We start from the raw sequence: 20,040 nt of genomic DNA, 5'->3' as shown, positions 1-20,040 counted from the left end.
TATGAGGGGGGCAGTATTATACCCTATGAGGAGGCAGCATTATACCCTATGAGGGGGTGCATTATTCCCTATGAGGGGGCAGCATTATACCCTATGAGGAGGGCAGCATTATTCCCTATGAGGGGGTGCATTATACCCTATGAGGGGGTGCATTATACCCTATGAGGGGGGCAGCATTATTCCCTATGAGGGGGCAGCATTATTCCCTATGAGGGGATGCATTATTCCCTATGAGGGGGGCAGTATTATACCCTATGAGGAGGCAGCATTATACCCTATGAGGGGGTGCATTATTCCCTATGAGGGGGGCAGTATTATACCCTATGAGGGGGGCAGTATTATACCCTATGAGGGGGCAGCATTTTACCCTATGAGGGGGTGCATTATTCCCTATGAGGGGGTGCATTATTCCCTATGAGGGGGGCAGTATTATACCCTATGAGGGGGGGCAGTATTATACCCTATGAGGGGGTGCATTATACCCTATGAGGGGGTGCATTATACCCTATGAGGGGGTGCATTATACCCTATGAGGGGGGCAGTATTATACCCTATGAGGGGGGCAGTATTATATTCTATGAGATGGCTGCATTATATTCTATGAGATGGCTGCATTATACTATGTGAGGGGGTTGCTTTATATTCTATGAGGGGGCTACCCCAACTCCTGCTACATAATTAAGACATGTACAACCTTATATTATACCCGGATATTAGCGTGTTTTACCGCATAATTGGTGGTCTGGTATTTAACTCTATGCAGCTACATAGTGGGCCCCAAGAATGATTTTCTCTGGTGGGCCCAAGGTGTTCCAGTCCGACGCTGAATGTGTCCCACAGGTATGTTGCGTCCCCCTCTATCAGCCGCCTACCATCCGTCAATCATGCCTGTCCGGTGCCTCGGCGCTGCCCACGATCTGTCCATCATGATGCCCCGTGCGTCGCTGCCTCCTCTTGATTTGAATCCTGGCGCCTGCGCTGTGACAAGTGTTCTCGGGCATGCGCTGCCCGAAAACTGACATCAGGCTATTGCGCCTGCGTGTTGCGGAGGCCCCAGCCCCGCAGTGTGAATACATCATAACACACTGCGGGGCGGGATCTGGGGCCTCCACAATGTGCAGGCGCAATAGTCTGATGTCAGTTCTCGGGCAGCGCGCACTGCGCATGCTCGAGTACACTTGTTACAGTGCAGGCGCCAGGATTCAAATCAAGAGGAGGCAGCAACGCACGGGGCATCATGATGGACAGATCGTGGGCGGCGCCGAGGCATCGGACAGGAATGATTGACGGATGGTAGGCGGCTGATAGAGGGGGACACAACATACCTGTGGGACACATTACAGGTATGAGGAGCTAATTATAAAAGTCAATATTTTGTCATTACTGGGGGTCAGAAAAAGAAGAGCCACCTTCACAGAATCCAGCCTTAGTGTTGTGGCTCTTTAACTGAAAAACGCCATGGGGGCTGACAGGTTCCCTTTAATGCTAAGAAACCTGCGGGAACTATAGGTTATCATTTCTAAATTCTTATTAATAACAGTTAACATGAAAGACATCCTTTTAATAATATGATTTACCCCATCAGTGCTTTCAGTATAGAGGATTACAGATCTTAAGGGTTAATGTCCACCTCTGAATTCTGATCTATGTCTTGGAACATCACTCGGAAAATTGTGGGAAGAAAATAAGTGTTTTATATCCGCAATGTCCAGGATGGATCTTATTGCTTTGGGTCCTGTGGAAAAGACGTCTGGCCACTTGCCTGGAGTTGCTTACCACACCACCACATTTGCTGCTGGGAGAATGTGTAAGAGCGGAGAGCGGCTCCTGCATTATTATTGTCTTTCCTCCATACTTCAGGCTTTTACAACAATATTATGGAAGACGCCAAACCAGTGGGCTCCAATCAAGCTACTGTAAACATCATCAGCCTGCTCCTCCAAGTATTCTTTAACTTTACCTTTATCAAAACTAATGGTCCTAACTCAGCAATTTATCAGAACTATTAAAATCATCTACACATATTATATAATTTTGCATATTACTTATGTAAAATAATGTACCCCCGAAGCCAAGCTCTTAGACTTCCTATACAGTATGTGCTATACACATATCATACAGTATAACGCATAGATCTTTATATCATCTGCTCATGTGATACTCTTTGTCTGTGCCAAATATTCTAGTAATCTGTGATAATTCAAATCAGAAATGTTATTTTTACATACAGTGGATATAAAAAGTCTACACATAATGCCAAGTTAATAGTAGTCAGTACATGGCTGCCATCATTTACATTGATTCTTATTAACCCTATATAAAGTTTAGCTGTTTTAATAGAATTTTCCTGACATTTTCTTAGTTGCATTTTACAGTAAAATCCATGGTCCATAAACAGCTTACAACACAGCAAAGGGATCTCATTGTTATCAGTGTTAGGCCGGGTTCACAATTGCGTTTGGCTGGTCTGCGTATGGCTGTGTACTTCCTCCCTTGAGCTCCGCTTATGCTCCACCTACTACCGCATGCGTCCTGTGTCGTCCTGCATACCTATTTTTAACATTGGGTACGCAGGGAGATGCGTTGTATGCAGATGTGTCCGAGTGCGTCGTTTTGACGTGCCCGCCGACCGCATGGGAACGCAACATGCAGACACGTCAAAACAACGCACTCGGACACATCCATGTAGGCGAAGCTTAAGGGAAGAAGTACGCAGCCCTGCGCATACCAGCCAAACGCAAGTGTGAACCTGGCCTTAATCAGGAGAAAGGTACAAAAAAAGTTCAAGGCATTAGATATATCATTATATCATGTAACACTGTGAAGACGGTCATAGAGAAGTGGCTTAAATTTGGCACAGCGATGTCATTATCTAGAACTGAATGTCCATGAAAAATTGATGAAAAGACAAGAAGAAAATTAGTCTTGGAGAATGCAAAAAGGCTTACTGCAATTTTAAAGCCTCAGGAATTTATGGCAAGTACTGGTTGTATACTGCATGTGACAACAATCTCATTTATTCTTCAAATATCTGACCTTTGGGATAGGGTGGCAAGATGGTAGTCTTTACTTACAAAGAAAACATACAAGCCTGGTTATGTTTTGCCAAAATCTGCATCAAGTGTGCCAAAAGCATGTGTGAAAACATGTTATGGTCTGATTAGACCAAGGAGGAACTTTTTAGAAATAAGTCCAAAATGAATGTTTTCTGCAACTCCAACACTGCGCAGCAGCAAAAGAACACCATACGATCTTTTGAGTGATGTTCATATCTTTTAAATATGTATATAATTCTAGATAACTGTCTGATATGGCTTAGCTTAGCTTTTTTCTTCTATATTTGGCAGGTTACACTGTGACGTCTGTAATGACACTGCAACGTGTTAGGCTGTATGTTTCTGGAGCCCCGCGGTTCAACCACACTGGAAAAGTAATCATCTTCAGTATGCAGGGCATGGACAACCTCGTCATCCACCAGTCTCTTCTGGGGGATCAGGTAGCCACAGAATATTGCTGTGAACATAATAGTTACCGAGCAGGACATTATGCATGGACTCTAAAATGCTTCTGCTCATCACAACCATTCATCGCATTTCATTCCAGTTATAGTGTAACTGATTACCCTCCCAATATTGTGATAATTAATGAGGTCGTTTTATGATTTTTTTTCTGTCCCTGGTGGTAGATTGGCTCTTATTTTGGGAGCGAGATTGGTTCTGTAGACGTGGATGATGATGGCGTAACTGATGTCTTATTGGTTGGAGCACCTATGTTCTTCAGTGATGGACGGGAGCGTGGTCGAGTGTCTGTATACATCATGAAAGAAGTAAGATTCTCATAGAAATACTGATGAAAATCACCACTGCTGGGTTCACAAGTATGCAGATTTTAGCATTTTATTAATTAGTAATGTATTATTTCTATCTAAATAAGTAATGTCTCCCTTAAAAAAAGTTTCCTTCCTAAAACAGTGTAAGGCTGGTTTCACAGTAGCGTTTTTTAGCGCAGCGCATTGTGCACTATCGGTCGCATGCGCCATGCGCCACTATGTTCAACATGGGGTGCATGGTCTTCCGTTTGCATGCGTTCATATGCGTTTTCGTGCACATGCGCTTTTTTGTCATGTGAGCCTATCCGCGCCAAACGCAACCTGTTGCATTTTTGGGTCAAAATATGCATGCACCCGCTTGCGCACAGAATGCGACAAAATAACGCATTACATGCATTCTTCTGCATTTTAGTGCGCATGCGTTTTTGGCGTAAAAATGTGTAGACACTGGTTTTAACCCCTAGAGAACGAATGCCTATAAAAAACGTAAATGCATGCAAAAATGCATGATGCCTTGTTTTGCATGCGTTTCTATTGCGCACAATGCGCTGCGCAAAAAAACGCTAATGTGAAAGTAGACTAACCAGTGTAAAAAGGGCTGTCCAACCTGGATAATCCTTTTCCATTGTGGAAATCATATAGAGGGGTCACATACTTAAGATTGCAATCCATGAACCAAAAACAACCTATCCTGCTTTGGTAAATTTAAAGAGTAACTAAACTTTGTTCCTGATTTTTCATATTTAGCACAGGCATGGATTGCCTGTAGATCAGTTAGTACGGGTCCTGAGACCCCAACAAATCGTACAATAGACCTCCAAGAAATGCGCAGTTCAGCAGACAGGAGCACATAGCTCCAGTCTGAGCATGCAGAAAGACTGGAGTAGGGGTTCCAAAGGAAGCATAGGCTTTGTAAAGGCTATAAAAATCTGCAGCAAATAAAAATGCCCATATTCCTAACACCATATGGTGGATTTAAAAAACAATGTAATACTCAGGGGAGAAGAGGTCATAAAGTAAGGGCAAAAACTGGCCACTTTACACCTGGTGACTGGACCTCTTTAAAGGAAACCTGTCATGTTGGTATTATGTAAGTAAATGAAGAAATGAAGAGCAGGATGGGGTTAATGGGCATCCAGACCATGTTGGTGTAATAGAATGCTAGAAGAAAACAACATCATAATCCCACTAAGCCTACCGCGGCACAGGTCTGAGCAACCATGGCTGTTTTCCAGTCATGCCTACTGCTGATTGACATCCCGCTCTGTTTGTGAATGTGCTGAACAGGACATCAATCAACTAAACATCCTGACTTCACAGGTTCCCTTTAAGCTTTTGTGATACTCATTATGATCAAACTATATAAGCTCCCTCTCCACCTAATGGTGGCCTTGTTTAAGTGATTGTGGCCCACAGGATCGCTGGTGCATCGCTAAATGATCGCTAGTGAGCTTCCACACCTGAAGATCTCACAGTGATGCAGCAGCAACGCAGCGCACAATACTCACCTTTCACACGCAGCGATCCTGACGTCCTCCCACCCGCCTCCACGCGTCGCTCGTCGGCGCCAGCAGGAAGCGGACGACGAGAAATGGAGCCGGACATTCTCGCACGATCAGCGATGGACAGCAGGGGAGCCGGTCGGAGGTAAGTATCACATATAGCGATATCGCTAGCGATATCGCTATAACGTCACAAAATCGGTGACGTTAAACCGATATCGCTAGCGATATCGCTATGTGTAAAACCCCCTAAAGCCTTCTCCTCCTTGAATGTAACAATCTTCCTTGTTAGCCAAGTGAGTATGATCCTTAATAAGATTTCCATAGCAAATAGTTGAGGACCATGTGTACTTGATTTAAAGGACTAAATCTACATAGAAAGAAGAAGGGGCCACATCTCAGGAATGGGGAGGCACAGGAGCAAAAAATAATATAACAAAATGTCAGATTCAGGAGAACAGTGGAATTCACACTAGTTAAAAAAATGACATATTTATGGCAGATGAGAGATCCTCCTTGCTGGGGTTTTACCACAAGCAAAAGTTGATTTTAATCAATATATTTTGTAATAATAATAATTTCCTGAATTGAATGTGTGTAAATAAAATGTTCCAGTGCTGAGATAATCTTGTAATTGTGCCGCTGCTGTGTACTGTGTAATGGCTGTGTCTGACCATGCAGGAATATGGTCTGATCATTCCTGGAGAGGGGGGTTAAAAAAAGAGTATACAGACATTACAGCAGAGGATCACAGCTATCTGTATACAGTACTCTCTTTTTTGCTTCCCCCCTACCCAGGAGCTGTGGTATGATCAGATCATGTCCCTGCCCCGTCAGACACAGCCATTACACAGTACACAGCAGGGGCACATTTATAAGATTATCTCAGTGCAGGAACATTTTATTTTAACACATCCAATTGCGGAAGTTAATATTATTCCAAGATCTATTAATTAAAATTAACTTTTGTTCTTGGCAAAACTCCTGTAATGATGTCATCTTGTGTCTGCAGTTGCAATAATTAGGATTGCAGTTACACACCAGTATGCATGTGTCTTCTGGTAAGGAGCAAGGTACCCCAGACTAAGATTGGTCCCAAAATAAGATGGTGATATTCCTTAAAACATGCCCTTTTTGGAAAATTTAAAAAAAAACTAAAGCCCTTTATACAGATTAGCCTAATGCCATTATCACTCTTCAATATTGAATGGTTCAGCCGACACACCTATGTGTATGGGAGAGCCGGCCAACTAATTGTCGGGCGAGATATTGACCGGCCGAGCACGTTGTTCTCCTGGAGATAAACTGACGGCAGAGTAGTTAGGCTGCTTTTTTACCTTTTGTTCTTAAGAGCATTGATATGATAAAGTGGCACATGTATTATATTGAGGTCCCTCAGCAGTGTGCAAACCAAGGGCCACCACATCACACATTTATGATATTCCTGAATACACTGAATGCAGATAAACATGTCTCAGTTAATTTAATCTAATAACAATTTACCCACAGCACTAAAGTTGAAAAGAAAAACTCTTGGTCTCCTTACAGTTCTGGCTCATTTTCTATATAGTTCTGCCATGCAATTACACCTGGTAGCCCATTCTAGTGCCTGCATTCTGCTCTTGTTCCAGAAGCACTTTGTTCTCGACGGCGTTCTTCAGGACATTGACAGCTCACAGAACGCACGGTTTGGATATGCCATAACTGCCGTGCCAGATCTTAACCAGGATTCTTTCAATGATGTGGTTGTTGGGGCGCCTCTTGAAGATGATCACAAAGGAGCAATTTACATATTTCATGGATTTAAGAAGAATATTTTGAAAAGATATAAACAGGTAAGAACTAAAAGATGCTTTACAGTTTTATTATTTTATTATTCTGACGACCCATGTGTATGGGAGCCTTAAGTTTAGTTTATGGATGATAGTAAGACAGGTATCTTGAACTTGGGTATAATTACGACAGTGCAAAAAGAACAAAAAAATACTGTAATATTAAAGGGAAGCTGTTAGCTGAATAAAGGGGTTGTCCAGGACTTTATTGATGGCCCATCCTTAGGATAGGCCCATCAATGTCTGATCGGTGGGGATGCGACACCCGGCACTCTAGCCCATCAGCTGTTCCCGGTGTTGTCGATGGCCAGGATAGAATAGTGGGATCCAGTAGTCTATTTAGGAAGTCCGTGCATCCTCTCTCCTACTGTAAGATCCCCTGATGAATCCCTGAGTGGGAAGAAACGCGTTGGGAGGTGGTCTTATGTCCCACTCTAGTCCCCCGTGTTGTCCGTAAGAATGGACAGTTACAGGAGGCAGACACTGGTCTCTATGTCCTGATGGGCTGTAATACATGTTTTTTTCTTGAGCTGGACATCTACTGAATTAAAGCAAAATTAATTGGGCAAAAGTTGATCCACCCTTAACATTATTGTAACTCTATACCACATTTTGGTTGTTTATAATTAAACACATGGGTCTACCTGCACTTTTGACACTTATAATTAATTGTGCAATAGTGTGCCCCTCTGTTGTTTTTGTTTTAGTTACCTATGTGGTTATTGAGTACTACCTTATGGTGTATATTCTATTCACCTACTGATTCTTTATGCTTACAATTGCTGTCTACAGGGAGTTTATTTATTCTCCTCCTTTTCAGCCTTGAAGGTATTTAATTAAGCTACACGACCCTATGATTTGGGATCAGTTGTATGCATTGTGTGTCTATGGTTACGTTTTAATTTGTTAACAATAAAAGTTATATTTTATACATTTTTCAAGAAAATCCTCTCTTTGCTATAGGTATGCTCACAATGCCCAAGGCTGCCATTTAAAAGTATATTTTCTCACAACTGTTGCAGCGTTTCCATTGCTCTTCTCATGTGTGCTATGTTGCTTCACCCTAGCGCATTGCTGCTGCAGACCTGCCCTCCAAACTTGAATATTTTGGCTGCAATATTCATTGTGAGATGGATATGAATGAGGACGGACTGGTGGATCTGGCAGTGGGTTCCATGGGAAATGCAGTTTTGCTTTGGTAAGGGATTCATCCTGCAGATAGATATATACCTGTGTGAAGCCTAAAAATGTTCATAGTTTACTTTTAATTATTCGATTTGCTTCTAAGTCAGTGACGTACCCGCCAACAAATCAGACCATTCCTCTGTTGGGGGACCTGAGGTGAGAATGGGTCTGCTAATGAATAGCCTCCAACCCCTTGACAGTACAATGGAGAAAAATTGTAACATTTTTATTACCGGTGGTCACCACTTGGATGAGATTACTAATCACTATATACGGGTATACAAGAAATCACTGATAATTCAGTCAAATTGTATTAAAGAGCAATGCACTGAAACCACACGGACTTGATAATATCTAACTTTTAATCATTTATTATTAGAAGCAAAAAAAAAAATTGACTAAACAAGCACCAAATAAATAAAGTATCAAATCAACAAAATTGCAATACTGTACAAATAAGTACAAAAAAGCAGCTTTTTCATGAAATAAAATGGCATGGCTTTCAAACATTTTTCTAATTTCTATACTACTACTCTCCTAACTCACTGTCTGGACGCATCTGCCCAAATTGGGGCAGTTCATCCATTAAACTTTAATTTCCGATATCTGGTGATTACATTTAAAAATAAAACAGAGTCTCATTTGCATAGAAATAAATATGCTTAACCAGACAAATATTCGTCCTACACCCCCTATGTATATGAACCTTACTAGAATAACTATGGATTTGTTTATAGTAATGTATCACAGTGTTGACAATTCATGTTAAACTCTGACTTCTACCTCATTGTTACCTAATTGTGTAAGCAAGGATGTATACACTGTTAACCCAATAGTGGACCATATAACCTTTCGTCTATATGTTCTTGAGTCCTTGAGAGCCACCGACAGATCATGTTTTCAGAATTTCCTTAGTATTGTACAGATGATGAAATTATCACTTGCACAATACTAAGGAAATCATGAAAACATGATCTGTCGGTGGCTCTTGAGGATTGGAGTTGGGCAACACTGCCCTATAGGGTCATTAAAGACTGTCTAGTAAGCAACATAGATTATGTTTAGGAACCTGCATTATGTATATAAATATGGCCTGCATGTAGTAAGATCCCAATGCTATCCTATGCTAAACATACACCAACAAGTGCTGTGATGTCTATTACATATTTATATCACCTCACCGAAACCCAACCTGACCAGAACACCAATCACAACAACCTGACAAAAGCCAGAATCAGGTAGACGAAGGCCAGGAGAGGTACGTAAGTGACTGGAAGAACGACATCATCAGCTCACAGAAACTGACCATGTACCAGAGTCTACAGAGAGACTACAGACTGGCCCCATACCTGGAGAAACTCCCGGACCCCAGAGACCGCAAGATCCTGAGCCGATATAGACTCAGTGCTAACAGTCTGGCCATCGAATCTGGCCGACACAGGCAGAGCTACAAGCCCAGGGAGGAAAGACTGTGCCAACACTGTGACCTGGAGGCCCAGGAGGATGAGACCCACTTCTTGCTACACTGCCCCAAATACTCAGCAGTGAGGGACACTCACTTCAGGAGACTCTCACATCTCTTCCTGGATTTCATCACCATGAAGGAGGAAGAGAAAACATATATCCTGCTGGGAAGAAGAGAGCAGTGGAGATAGCAGCGCAATATGTGAGCGAATGCCATAGACTGCGAGAAAGACAGTCATGATATGCCATGGACTTCTATGGCCCCCACCCTGGATCTTCCCCCATCCCCCCATCCACCTTCCCTATGCCATGGACTTCTATAGCCCCCATCGTGGATCTGCCCCCATCCCCCCACCCACCTTCCCTATGCCACGGACTTCTATAGCCCCCATCCTGGATCTGCCCCATCTACCTTTCCTACAGCCCCTTCCCAACATGCCTACAGTCCCTATCCCTATTCCCTTTTGTACACTTGCTTTGGCAAAACTAATGTGTATTTAGTCCTGCCAATAAAGCTTCTTTGAATCTTGAATCTTGAATCAGTCATTATTAAGTAATAGTGATTGTTACATATTGGAGCACTCCAGTCACATGGCCTGATGACAGTGTCGGACTTGGGTGCCAATGGACCACCAGTGACTTTGATTCTGAAAGCCCACTATTCTACTACTTGTAATATCTGATTCTTGTTCACAAAATTTACATGTCATTCTCTACAAAAATAACTGAATTGTTACATGAATGACAAGATGCCGACCTTGTCTGTACATGGGGTATTATGCAAACCACTGCTCATGTAGCTGGTTGGGAAGTTCACTCCTGCAAAGCGGCCCACCAGGGAATTCACCTGTTCCCCTGTGGGCCAGTCTGAGTCTCAATAGTAAGAATAGTTGTGATAAAACTTTTTCAAACTACCATTAGTAATGGAGATAAAATTACAGACATACATTATATACTGTACCTATGTTTGACAATCACAAAATGCAGTCCAACCTTCACCAATTAGTGAAAATCATATCCCCCAAGAGATAGACAGATAGACATGAGAGAGAGAGAGAGATAGATAGATAGATAGATAGATAGATAGATAGATAGATAGATAATGATAAATATACCAAAGCATCAAACAGATACACTGTAATAATACGAACAAATAGACAAATGCCTGACTTAGAAATCTTGTGATCCATAAAGGAGATGGCATTCTTATGAATCTCATAAGTAAAGCATAGGCCTATCTTGTTGATATTCAGATAATGAACAAATTCCTGAAACAATTTCACCGTATTTGTCCGTAAAATCAGGATATTGTCAATAATCCCCAATCGAAACACAGTCAAAGACATTCAAGGTTCAGATGTCTCGGAAGACACAATGGAATCCTCCCACCAGCCCTCATAAAATTTGCATATATGGGAAGCACAAGTGCTCCCCATTGCAGTTCCCCTGAACTGGTCATAGTACTGTCCATTAAATAAGAATACATTATGCTTCAGTGTAAACTCTACAAGTATCAGCACAAACTCATAATATGTTCAGTGATTTGGAAATCTGACACCCTGTAAAGTTATATTATAAAAATAAATCAGAATATTTTTTTTTGTTATAAGGGTTGACAAAAATCTAATGTAAAAAGTAGTCATTTTTGATTTTTTATGTGTGTTGTTCAGGACTCGCAGCGTTATTCAAATCAATGCAACCATCAGGTTTGAGCCACCTAAAATCAATATTTTTAGCAAAGAATGTCGCAGAAATGGACGGGAGGCGACATGTATGTCGGCATTTGTCTGCTTCTCGCCTTGGTTCAAAGCTCCACAGTTCCAAGGACAAAGTGTTGGTCAGTGACCTTTTTTTTTCTTTAAACCCAATATCTATGTAGTGTCCATTTCTAATATCTCTTGTGGAAGACAATACAGAAAAAGTATTTGTATGTCTCACAATATCGTTATACGACTATTGCTCTTTATGTACTTCCAGCCATTAAATACAATGTGACGATTGATGAGAAGAGATACACCCCTCGTGCTGTGATTGATGACATTGGAGGAGACAAGCACTTCATCAAGACCATCAGAGCCACAAGTGGACACAGCCAGTGTCAGCAGCTCAACTTCCATGTACTGGTAAGTGTGAACCTTTCTATAGTTAGGTCCATATATATTTGGACAGACAACATTTTTCTAATTTTGGTTGTAGACATTACCACAATGAATTTTAAACAAAACAATTCAGATGCAGTTGAAGTTCAGACTTTCAGCTTTCATTTGAGGGTATCCACATTAAAATTGGATGAAGGGTTTAGGAGTTTCAGCTCCTTAACAAGTGCCACCCTGTTTTTAAAGGGACCAAAAGTAATTGGACAGTTAACGCCAAGGCTATTTCATGGACAGGTGTGGGCAATCCCTTCATTATCTCATTCTCAATTAAGCAGATAAAAGGCCTAGAGTTGATTTGAGATGTGGTGCTTGCATTTGGAAGGTTTTGCTGTGAAGGAAACATGCGATCAAAGGAGCTCTCCATGCAGGTGAAACAAGCCATCCTTAAGCTGCAAAAACAGAAAAAACCCATCCGAGAAATTGCTACAACATTAGGAGTGGCAAAATCTACAGTTTGGTACATCCTGAGAAAGAAAGAAAGCACTGGTGAAATCATCAATGCAAAAAGACCTGGGCGCCCACGGAAGACAACAGTGGTGGATGATCGCAGAATAGTCTCCATGGTGAAGAGAAACCCCTTCACAACAGCCAACCAAGTGAACAACACTCTCCAGGAGGTAGGCGTATCAATATCCAAATCTACCATAAAGAGAAGACTGCATGAAAGTAAATACAGAGGGTTCACTGCATGGTGCAAGCCACTCATAAGCATCAAGAACAAAAAGGCTAGACTGGACTTTGCTAAAAAATATCTAAAAAAGCCAGCACAGTTCTGGAAGAACATTCTTTGGACAGATGAAACCAAGATCAACCTCTACCAGAATGATGGAAGGAGAAAAGTATGGCGAAGGCGTGGTACAGCTCATGATCCAAAGCATACCGCATCATCTGTAAAACACGGCGGAGGCAGTGTGATGGCTTGGGCATGCATGGCTGCCAGTGGCACTGGATCACTAGTGTTTATTAATGATGTGACACAGGACAGGAGCAGCCGAATGAATTCTGAGGTATTCAGAGCCATACTGTGTGCTCAGATCCAGCCAAATGCAGCCAAACTGATTGGTCGTCGTTTCATACTACAGATGGACAATGACCCAAAACATAAGGCCAAAGCAACCCAGGAGTTTATTAAACCAAAGAAGTGGAATATTCTTGAATGGCCAAGTCAGTCACCTGATCTCAACCCAATTGAGCATGCATTTCACTTGTTAAAGACTAAACTTCAGACAGAAAGGCCGACAAACAAACAGCAACTGAAAACCACCGCAGTCAAGGCCTGGCAGAGCATCAAAAAGGAGGAAACACAGCGTTTGGTGATGTCCATGAGTTTAAGACTTCGGGCAGTCATTGCCAATAAAGGGTTTTCAACCAAGTACTAGAAATGAACATTTTATTTACAATTATTTAATCTGTCCAATTACTTTTGGTCCCTTTAAAAACAGGGTGGCACATGTTAAGGAGCTGAAACTCCTAAACCCTTCATCCAATTTTAATGTGGATACCCTCAAATGAAAGCGGAAAGTCTGAATTGTTTTGTTTAAAATTCATTGTGGTAATGTCTAGGACCAAAAGTAGAAAAATGTTGTCTCTGTCCAAATATATATGGGCCTAACTGTATCTGCTGTAACATTGAAAATGTGCAATCTAGACAAGTTTGGCATCTTTTAATAGAAGATAATTGAAAGAAGCCGAAAAAGTGTAGTCGACACATGATTGCAAGTTTCGTACCTGCACATGACCACCGCTCACATCAACAATACTGGAGCCATTATTACTGTATATGAGGGGGATTCAAGGGACATTATTACATGTTAATATAAGTAGAACTCGGAACTCAAGAGAGGTATGCAACAGGAATTACATTTTATTCACAATCCAATTAGTCCACTATGAATAAAATGTCATTCTTTTTGCATACCTCTCTTGATTGTCAAGTTCTGTTTATTTTTTTCTATCATGGATTGGAACCCTACTCAAGCATCTCTTCATAGTCCCGGAGTGCCGAATACTAATTATACACAGGTGTGCAAAATTTGGGTTTATGAAAATTGTTTCAATTTCAATGACTGATTCTTATGTTTTCTTAAGCCCTGATTTCAAAAAGCACTTCTATTTTTAACCATCATGTATGGATTTTGCACAAAACGTGTGTGAAATTACTGTACGTACAAGCGAGATAAATAAGAAAAATCTTTATTGGATCTTTGTTGTTACCTAGAAATTTCTTCCTGACTTTGTTAAAAGAATCCCAAGCCCTTTTCTCAATCGTTTTCATTTTTGTTTAAAACATGTTGTCCTTCATGAGTTTCCGAATATCTGGACCCACAAAAAGGCTTTCCTTCAGTTTTGCTTTGAACCGTCCCTGAAACTTGGTACACAGGTACTTAAAAGTCTCTTCTTGTTTCAGTAGAGCTTTCATAAACTGCTTCATCAGTCCAAGCTTAATGTGGAGTGGTGCCAGGAAAACTTTAGTGGGATCAACTAAGCTTTCTGCAACTATGTTCTCAATTCCAGGTTTCAAAGATATTCTCATTGGCCAACTTTTTTGGCTCCAGTGATGAGTCCTTCACTGGCTGTCCCATTCACATAAAAAGCATGGGTATTTCATGTATACAACTTGTTGCCCAAGAAACAAAGAAAGAACTTTCATATCACCATATATTAACCATCCTTGATCCTCTTCATTAAGTTTCTTGAGAATAAAGTTTAAATTCTCATGGCTTTCCTTCCAGTACCGGTACTGAAGCATACTTGCTGCCATTGTGCGGTAGCACAGCTTTAAGATTGTTTTTTGGGTGAATCAATAGTCTCGACTCACTCACATTGTACTCAATTTAATATTTTTCCTTCAGCTTAGGCACATCACTGAAATACACTAGAGCACCGTCTTGAGAAAAGTATGAATGCAATTCCTTTTGTCTTCTTCTGTACCATGAAAAAGAGGTTCCAAGAGCTACCAGGTTCTTTTTCTTAGCCAATAGTGTAAAAGTTCTGCAGTGTTTAGGAAAGTCCAAATCTTCTCTGCCCACAGCAGCTAATCGCAGCACAGCGTCCATTGCCTTCTAACCAATGTAATGACACCAAAATCATCCACAAAAGGTGACATTAAGGGATCATAGTGTGGTACAAGAAAAAGCCTGTGGAGTCAGTTTTTGTGAAAAAACTGCCATTGATGGAATTTTCTCAATATTTTTACTGAGTTCAGCTATCGAAAATATATAAAAATCACCTCTTACTTTTAAACAATTTTACCCTTGCAGACCTGTGTATTAGATGTTAAGCAAGCACTTAAGAAGAATTATTGTTTACAGAGGCACCAGTAGTGTAGCTACTGGACGGCAGAGGGTACGGTCACCCAGGGCCCCTCACTCCAAGGGAGCTACTCAGAGCTACCACCACTCCTAACTGTATTGGCATACGCAGCATGCCATTTTAGTTTGCCTTCGGACCACCCCTTTTATCTCTGCGATAATGCAGGGTGACATGCACTACTGCTCTCCGTCTTGTTGCCTTAAGCCTGCTGTGTACAGAATGTTAGGACTGCAGAGTTCAGGTGCGGTGATGTAATTGCATGCTTCAGCACAATGAAATCGCATTGGTCCACCAACACATTGCCATTGTACTGGTCAGGATCCTGGACTAGCTGAGGGCCATAATACAGTTTAGGGGCCATCATACAGTGTAGGGACTACTGTGGAGGCTAATATAAAGTGTGAGGGCCATTATACAGTGTGGGTGTTACTGTATGGGTCATTATACAGTGTGATGACTACTGTGGGGGTCATTATATAATGTTTTGGAGAAGCAGTAGGCCCATTATGCTGTGTATAGCGGAGCTGTGGGTCCATCATACTGTGTATATTGGAGCAGTGGACCTGTCATACTCTGGATAGAGGAGCTGTGAAACCATCATACTGTGCACAAGGAAGCTGTGGGCCCATCATATTGTATACGGGGAAACTGTGGGCTCCTATACTGTGTATAGGGGAGCTGTGGGCCCAGCGTTGGACTGTAGTACCTTGGGCCCACCAGAGAAAAATCATTCTTGGGGCCCACCTTGCAGTTATATAGAAATAATACCAATTCTGTTGCAAAATGAGGTAATAACAAACAAAGTGTTTATTAGCCTACCATGGTAACCTTCAGAAGGAACCTGAAGACCCACCTCTTCCGACAAGCCTACAACCTGCAGTGATCCTCAGTCTACTGAACTGCCGCACGACCAGCTCTGCCCTCTCCTAGTGTATCCTCATCCATCCCTTTAGACTGTGAGCCCTCGCGGGCAGGGTCCTGTCTCCTTCTGTACTTGTGTGTGCCTTGTATTGCTCATGTTTATTGTACTTGTCTATATTTGCCCCTTTTTCACATGTAAAGCGCCATGGAATAAATGGCGCTATAATAGTGAATGATAATAATAATTAGCCAATAAATAACCACTTTAACTTAATGTATAAATAACAAACTAAAGAAACACTCCAGGCAAAAAAGAAACACTTATGTCTCGTTCAGGACCTGTTGGAAAGTTGCATAACACAACAATAAACACTTTCAAGGTTCATTTCCTTAAAGTATAAGTCCCAAAAATGGAACTTGCATCTATTTTGAGCACGGGGCCCCATCACACAGTGATGTAAGTGGTGAGGTAGATAAAATTCTGGCCATCTCTCCAATAACAGCGAAACAGATGCCTGTTCCATTTGTAAGAACCACATCTACTATTGTGGCACATCCTGGAAATATGGGAGCACCCATTAAAGTGCAATAGCAAAAAATGAGTATTATTTACTAGATAAAAATAAATATTATATAAAACTGACTTTACTGAACAAAATGTATAGTTCCCAAAGAAATAGGAATTTCACCTTTCCCAATTTTAAAAATCGGAAATCAAATTTGCCTACAAGCCGTCTCAGCATATTCCCAGCATCTACTCAGTAATGCAAATGCACACAATTAGCTCAAATTATGCTGGGAATATGCTGGGATCACCCAGCAGCACCATTGAAGCAGCCCAACAAACTTTCCCCTCAACAACACTGTTAGGCCCCCTTCACATGTCCATATAAAACACGCACGTGTTACACTGATATTAGTGTCACCAGTGTTTTCAATCAGTGTGTTGTCCATGTGCCATCCATGATTTTCCGGTATGGATACTGGAAAAGAAATTACAAAGCTTCTCACATACTTTCAATGTTAAACACGGACGGCACACAGACATACAGTGTGTGCAAGGACATATATAAGGTATACATACACAGAAACATTCAGTTTATATACAGTATGCTCACATACATATACACAATATAGTGCACACATGCAGTATACAAATACAGTATAATATACACAGACACACATCCTATATACTGAATGTACGTGCATACAGTTGTGGCCAAAAGTATTGACACCCCTGCAATTCTGTCAGATAGTACTCAGTTTCTTCCTGAAAATGATTGCAAACACAAATTCTTTGGTATTATTATCTTCATTTAATTTGTCTTAAATGAAAAAACACAAAAGAGAATGAAGCAAAAAGCAAAACATTGATCATTTCACACAAAACTCCAAAAATGGGCCGGACAAAAGTATTGGCACCCTCAGCCTAATACTTGGTTGCACAACCTTTAGCCAAAATAACTGCGACCAACCGCTTCTGGTAACCATCAATGAGTTTCTTACAATGCTCTGCTGGAATTTTAGACCATTCTTCTTTGGCAAACTGCTCCAGGTCCCTGATATTTGAAGGGTGCCTTCTCCAAACTGCCATTTTTAGATCTCTCCACAGGTGTTCTATGGGATTCAGGTCTGGACTCATTGCTGGCCGCCTTAGAAGTCTCCAGTGCTTTCTCTCAAACCATTTTCTAGTGCTTTTTGAAGTGTGTTTTGGGTCATTGTCCTGCTGGAAGACCCATGACCTCTGAGGGAGACCCAGCTTTCTCACACTGGGCCCTACATTATGCTGCAAAATTTGGTGGTAGTCTTCAGACTTCATAATGCCATGCACACGGTCAAGCAGTCCAGTGCCAGAGGCAGCAAAGCAACTCCAAAACATCAGGGAACCTCCGCCATGTTTGACTGTAGGGACCGTGTTCTTTTCTTTGAATGCCTCTTTTTTCTCCTGCAAACTCTATGTTGATGCCTTTGCCCAAAAAGCTCTACTTTTGTCTCATCTGACCAGAGAACATTCTTCCAAAATGTTTTAGGCTTTTTCAGGTAAGTTTTGGCAAACTCCAGCCTGGCTTTTTTATGTCTCGGGGTAAGAAGTGGGGCCTTCCTAGGTCTCCTACCATACAGTCGCTTTTCATTCAGACGCCGACGGATAGTACGGGTTGACACTGTTGTACCCTCGGACTGCAGGGCAGCTTGAACTTGTTTGGATGTTAGTCGAGGTTCTTTATCCAACATCCGCACAATCTTGCGTTGAAATCTCTTGTCAATTTTTCTTTTCCGTCCACATCTAGGGATGTTAGCCACAGTGCCATGGGCTTTAAACTTCTTGATGACACTGCGACGATAGACACAGGAACATTCAGGTCTTTGGAGATGGACTTGTAGGCTTGAGATTGCTCATGCTTCCTCATAATTTGGTTTCTCAAGTCCTCAGACAGTTCTTTGGTCTTCTTTCTTTTCTCCATGCTCAATGTGGTACACACAAGGACACATGACAGAGGTTGAGTCAACTTTAATCCATGTCAACTGGCTGCAAGTGTGATTTAGTTATTGCCAACACCTGTTAGGTGCCACAGGTAAGTTACAGGTGCTGTTAATTACACAAATTAGAGAAGCATCACATGATTTTTCGAACAGTGCCAATACTTTTGTCCACCCTCTTTTTTATGTTTGGTGTGGAATTATATCCAATTTGGCTTTAGGACAATTCTTTTTGTGTTTTTTTATTTAAGACAAATTAAATGAAGATAATAATACCAAAGAAATTGTGTTTGCAATCATTTTCAGGAAGAAACTGAGCATTATCTGACAGAATTCCAGGGGTGTCAATACTTTTGGCCACAACTGTATATATAAATATACTCACATGCACCAGAGATATACACAATCATACTATATACTGTATATATGCACACACATACTATATACACATATACAGACACACACAATGTATACTGCACATGTACACACAGATACACATATATATGTATACTTACCAGATCCTGGTACTTCAATTGTGTTGCAGACATTTTCCTGCCCCCTGTCTGACCTCTTCTGTACTGTGAGATGCCCCCCCCAATCTCAACTTAACCTGACACTTGCAGGGAGAGAGAGAGAGAGAGAGAGAGAGGTGATGTAGGGGGGTTTGGGAAATACGAGCAAGGACTTCAGAGGATGCACAGCGTTATTCACTGTAAGGAATGCTGTTCACAGTCTGTGCACTTCATAAAGGGGCTGCAGATGCAGGGGGCCCCCTTTGTGGGTGCCTAGAGCTGGGGCTGGGGGGGTGGGCAACTGGAGCATTCTCCGGTGTCCCGGTGCCCCAGTCCAACCCTGTTTGGGCCCATCATGCAGTGTATAGAGAAGCTGTGAGCTAATCATACTGTGTATTGGGGAGCTGTGGGCCCATCATACTGTGTATATGTGAGCAGTGGGCCTGTCATACTCTGTATAGGGGAGCTGTGAAACCATTATACTGTGTACAAATAAGCTGCGGGCCCATCATACTGTGTATAGGGAAGCTGGGGGTCATCATGTTGTATACAGGGAAACTTTGGGCCCCTTATACTGTCTATAGAGAAGCTGTGGGCCCATCATACTGTGTATAGGGGAGCTGTGGGACCATCATACTGTGTATATGGAAGCAGTGGGCCTTTCATACTGTGTATAGGAGAGCTCTAGATAGGGGGACTCGGGGGACATTATTAAATAGTAAGTGGGCACTTAAGAAGCATTGCTGTTATAGGGGCTCTCAGTATTGTGACTGTCAAAGGTGTGCATGGGGCAGTATTTTTTTCTAGTGACTAAATGTGGACACTGTTTCCTTGGGCACTTGAACAGGTCATTAATATTTTCTAGGGGGCAATTTTACCATCTATAGAGCGCAAAGGAGGCATTTTACC

At 41.7% G+C, this 20,040-nt stretch overlaps 1 protein-coding gene across 1 annotated transcript in view; it reads left to right on the top strand.

Annotated features, from left to right (window-relative positions):
* Positions 1 to 20,040, top strand: part of ITGA11 (integrin subunit alpha 11) — a 243,032-nt gene that overhangs the window by 165,343 nt on the left and 57,649 nt on the right. The window contains exons 12-17 of the mRNA XM_073568948.1: positions 3,348 to 3,496; positions 3,686 to 3,826; positions 6,963 to 7,166; positions 8,231 to 8,361; positions 11,483 to 11,649; positions 11,790 to 11,935. Of these exons, the coding sequence (XP_073425049.1) occupies positions 3,348 to 3,496; positions 3,686 to 3,826; positions 6,963 to 7,166; positions 8,231 to 8,361; positions 11,483 to 11,649; positions 11,790 to 11,935 (938 nt within the window). The remainder of the gene's footprint in view (positions 1 to 3,347; positions 3,497 to 3,685; positions 3,827 to 6,962; positions 7,167 to 8,230; positions 8,362 to 11,482; positions 11,650 to 11,789; positions 11,936 to 20,040) is intronic.

The sequence above is a fragment of the Dendrobates tinctorius genome, unplaced genomic scaffold, assembly GCF_039654945.1.
Source record: "Dendrobates tinctorius isolate UK_male_01 unplaced genomic scaffold, ASM3965494v1 ptg000022l, whole genome shotgun sequence".
Lineage (NCBI taxonomy): Eukaryota > Metazoa > Chordata > Amphibia > Anura > Dendrobatidae > Dendrobates > Dendrobates tinctorius.
This window is presented reverse-complemented; position numbering and strand designations above follow the sequence as displayed.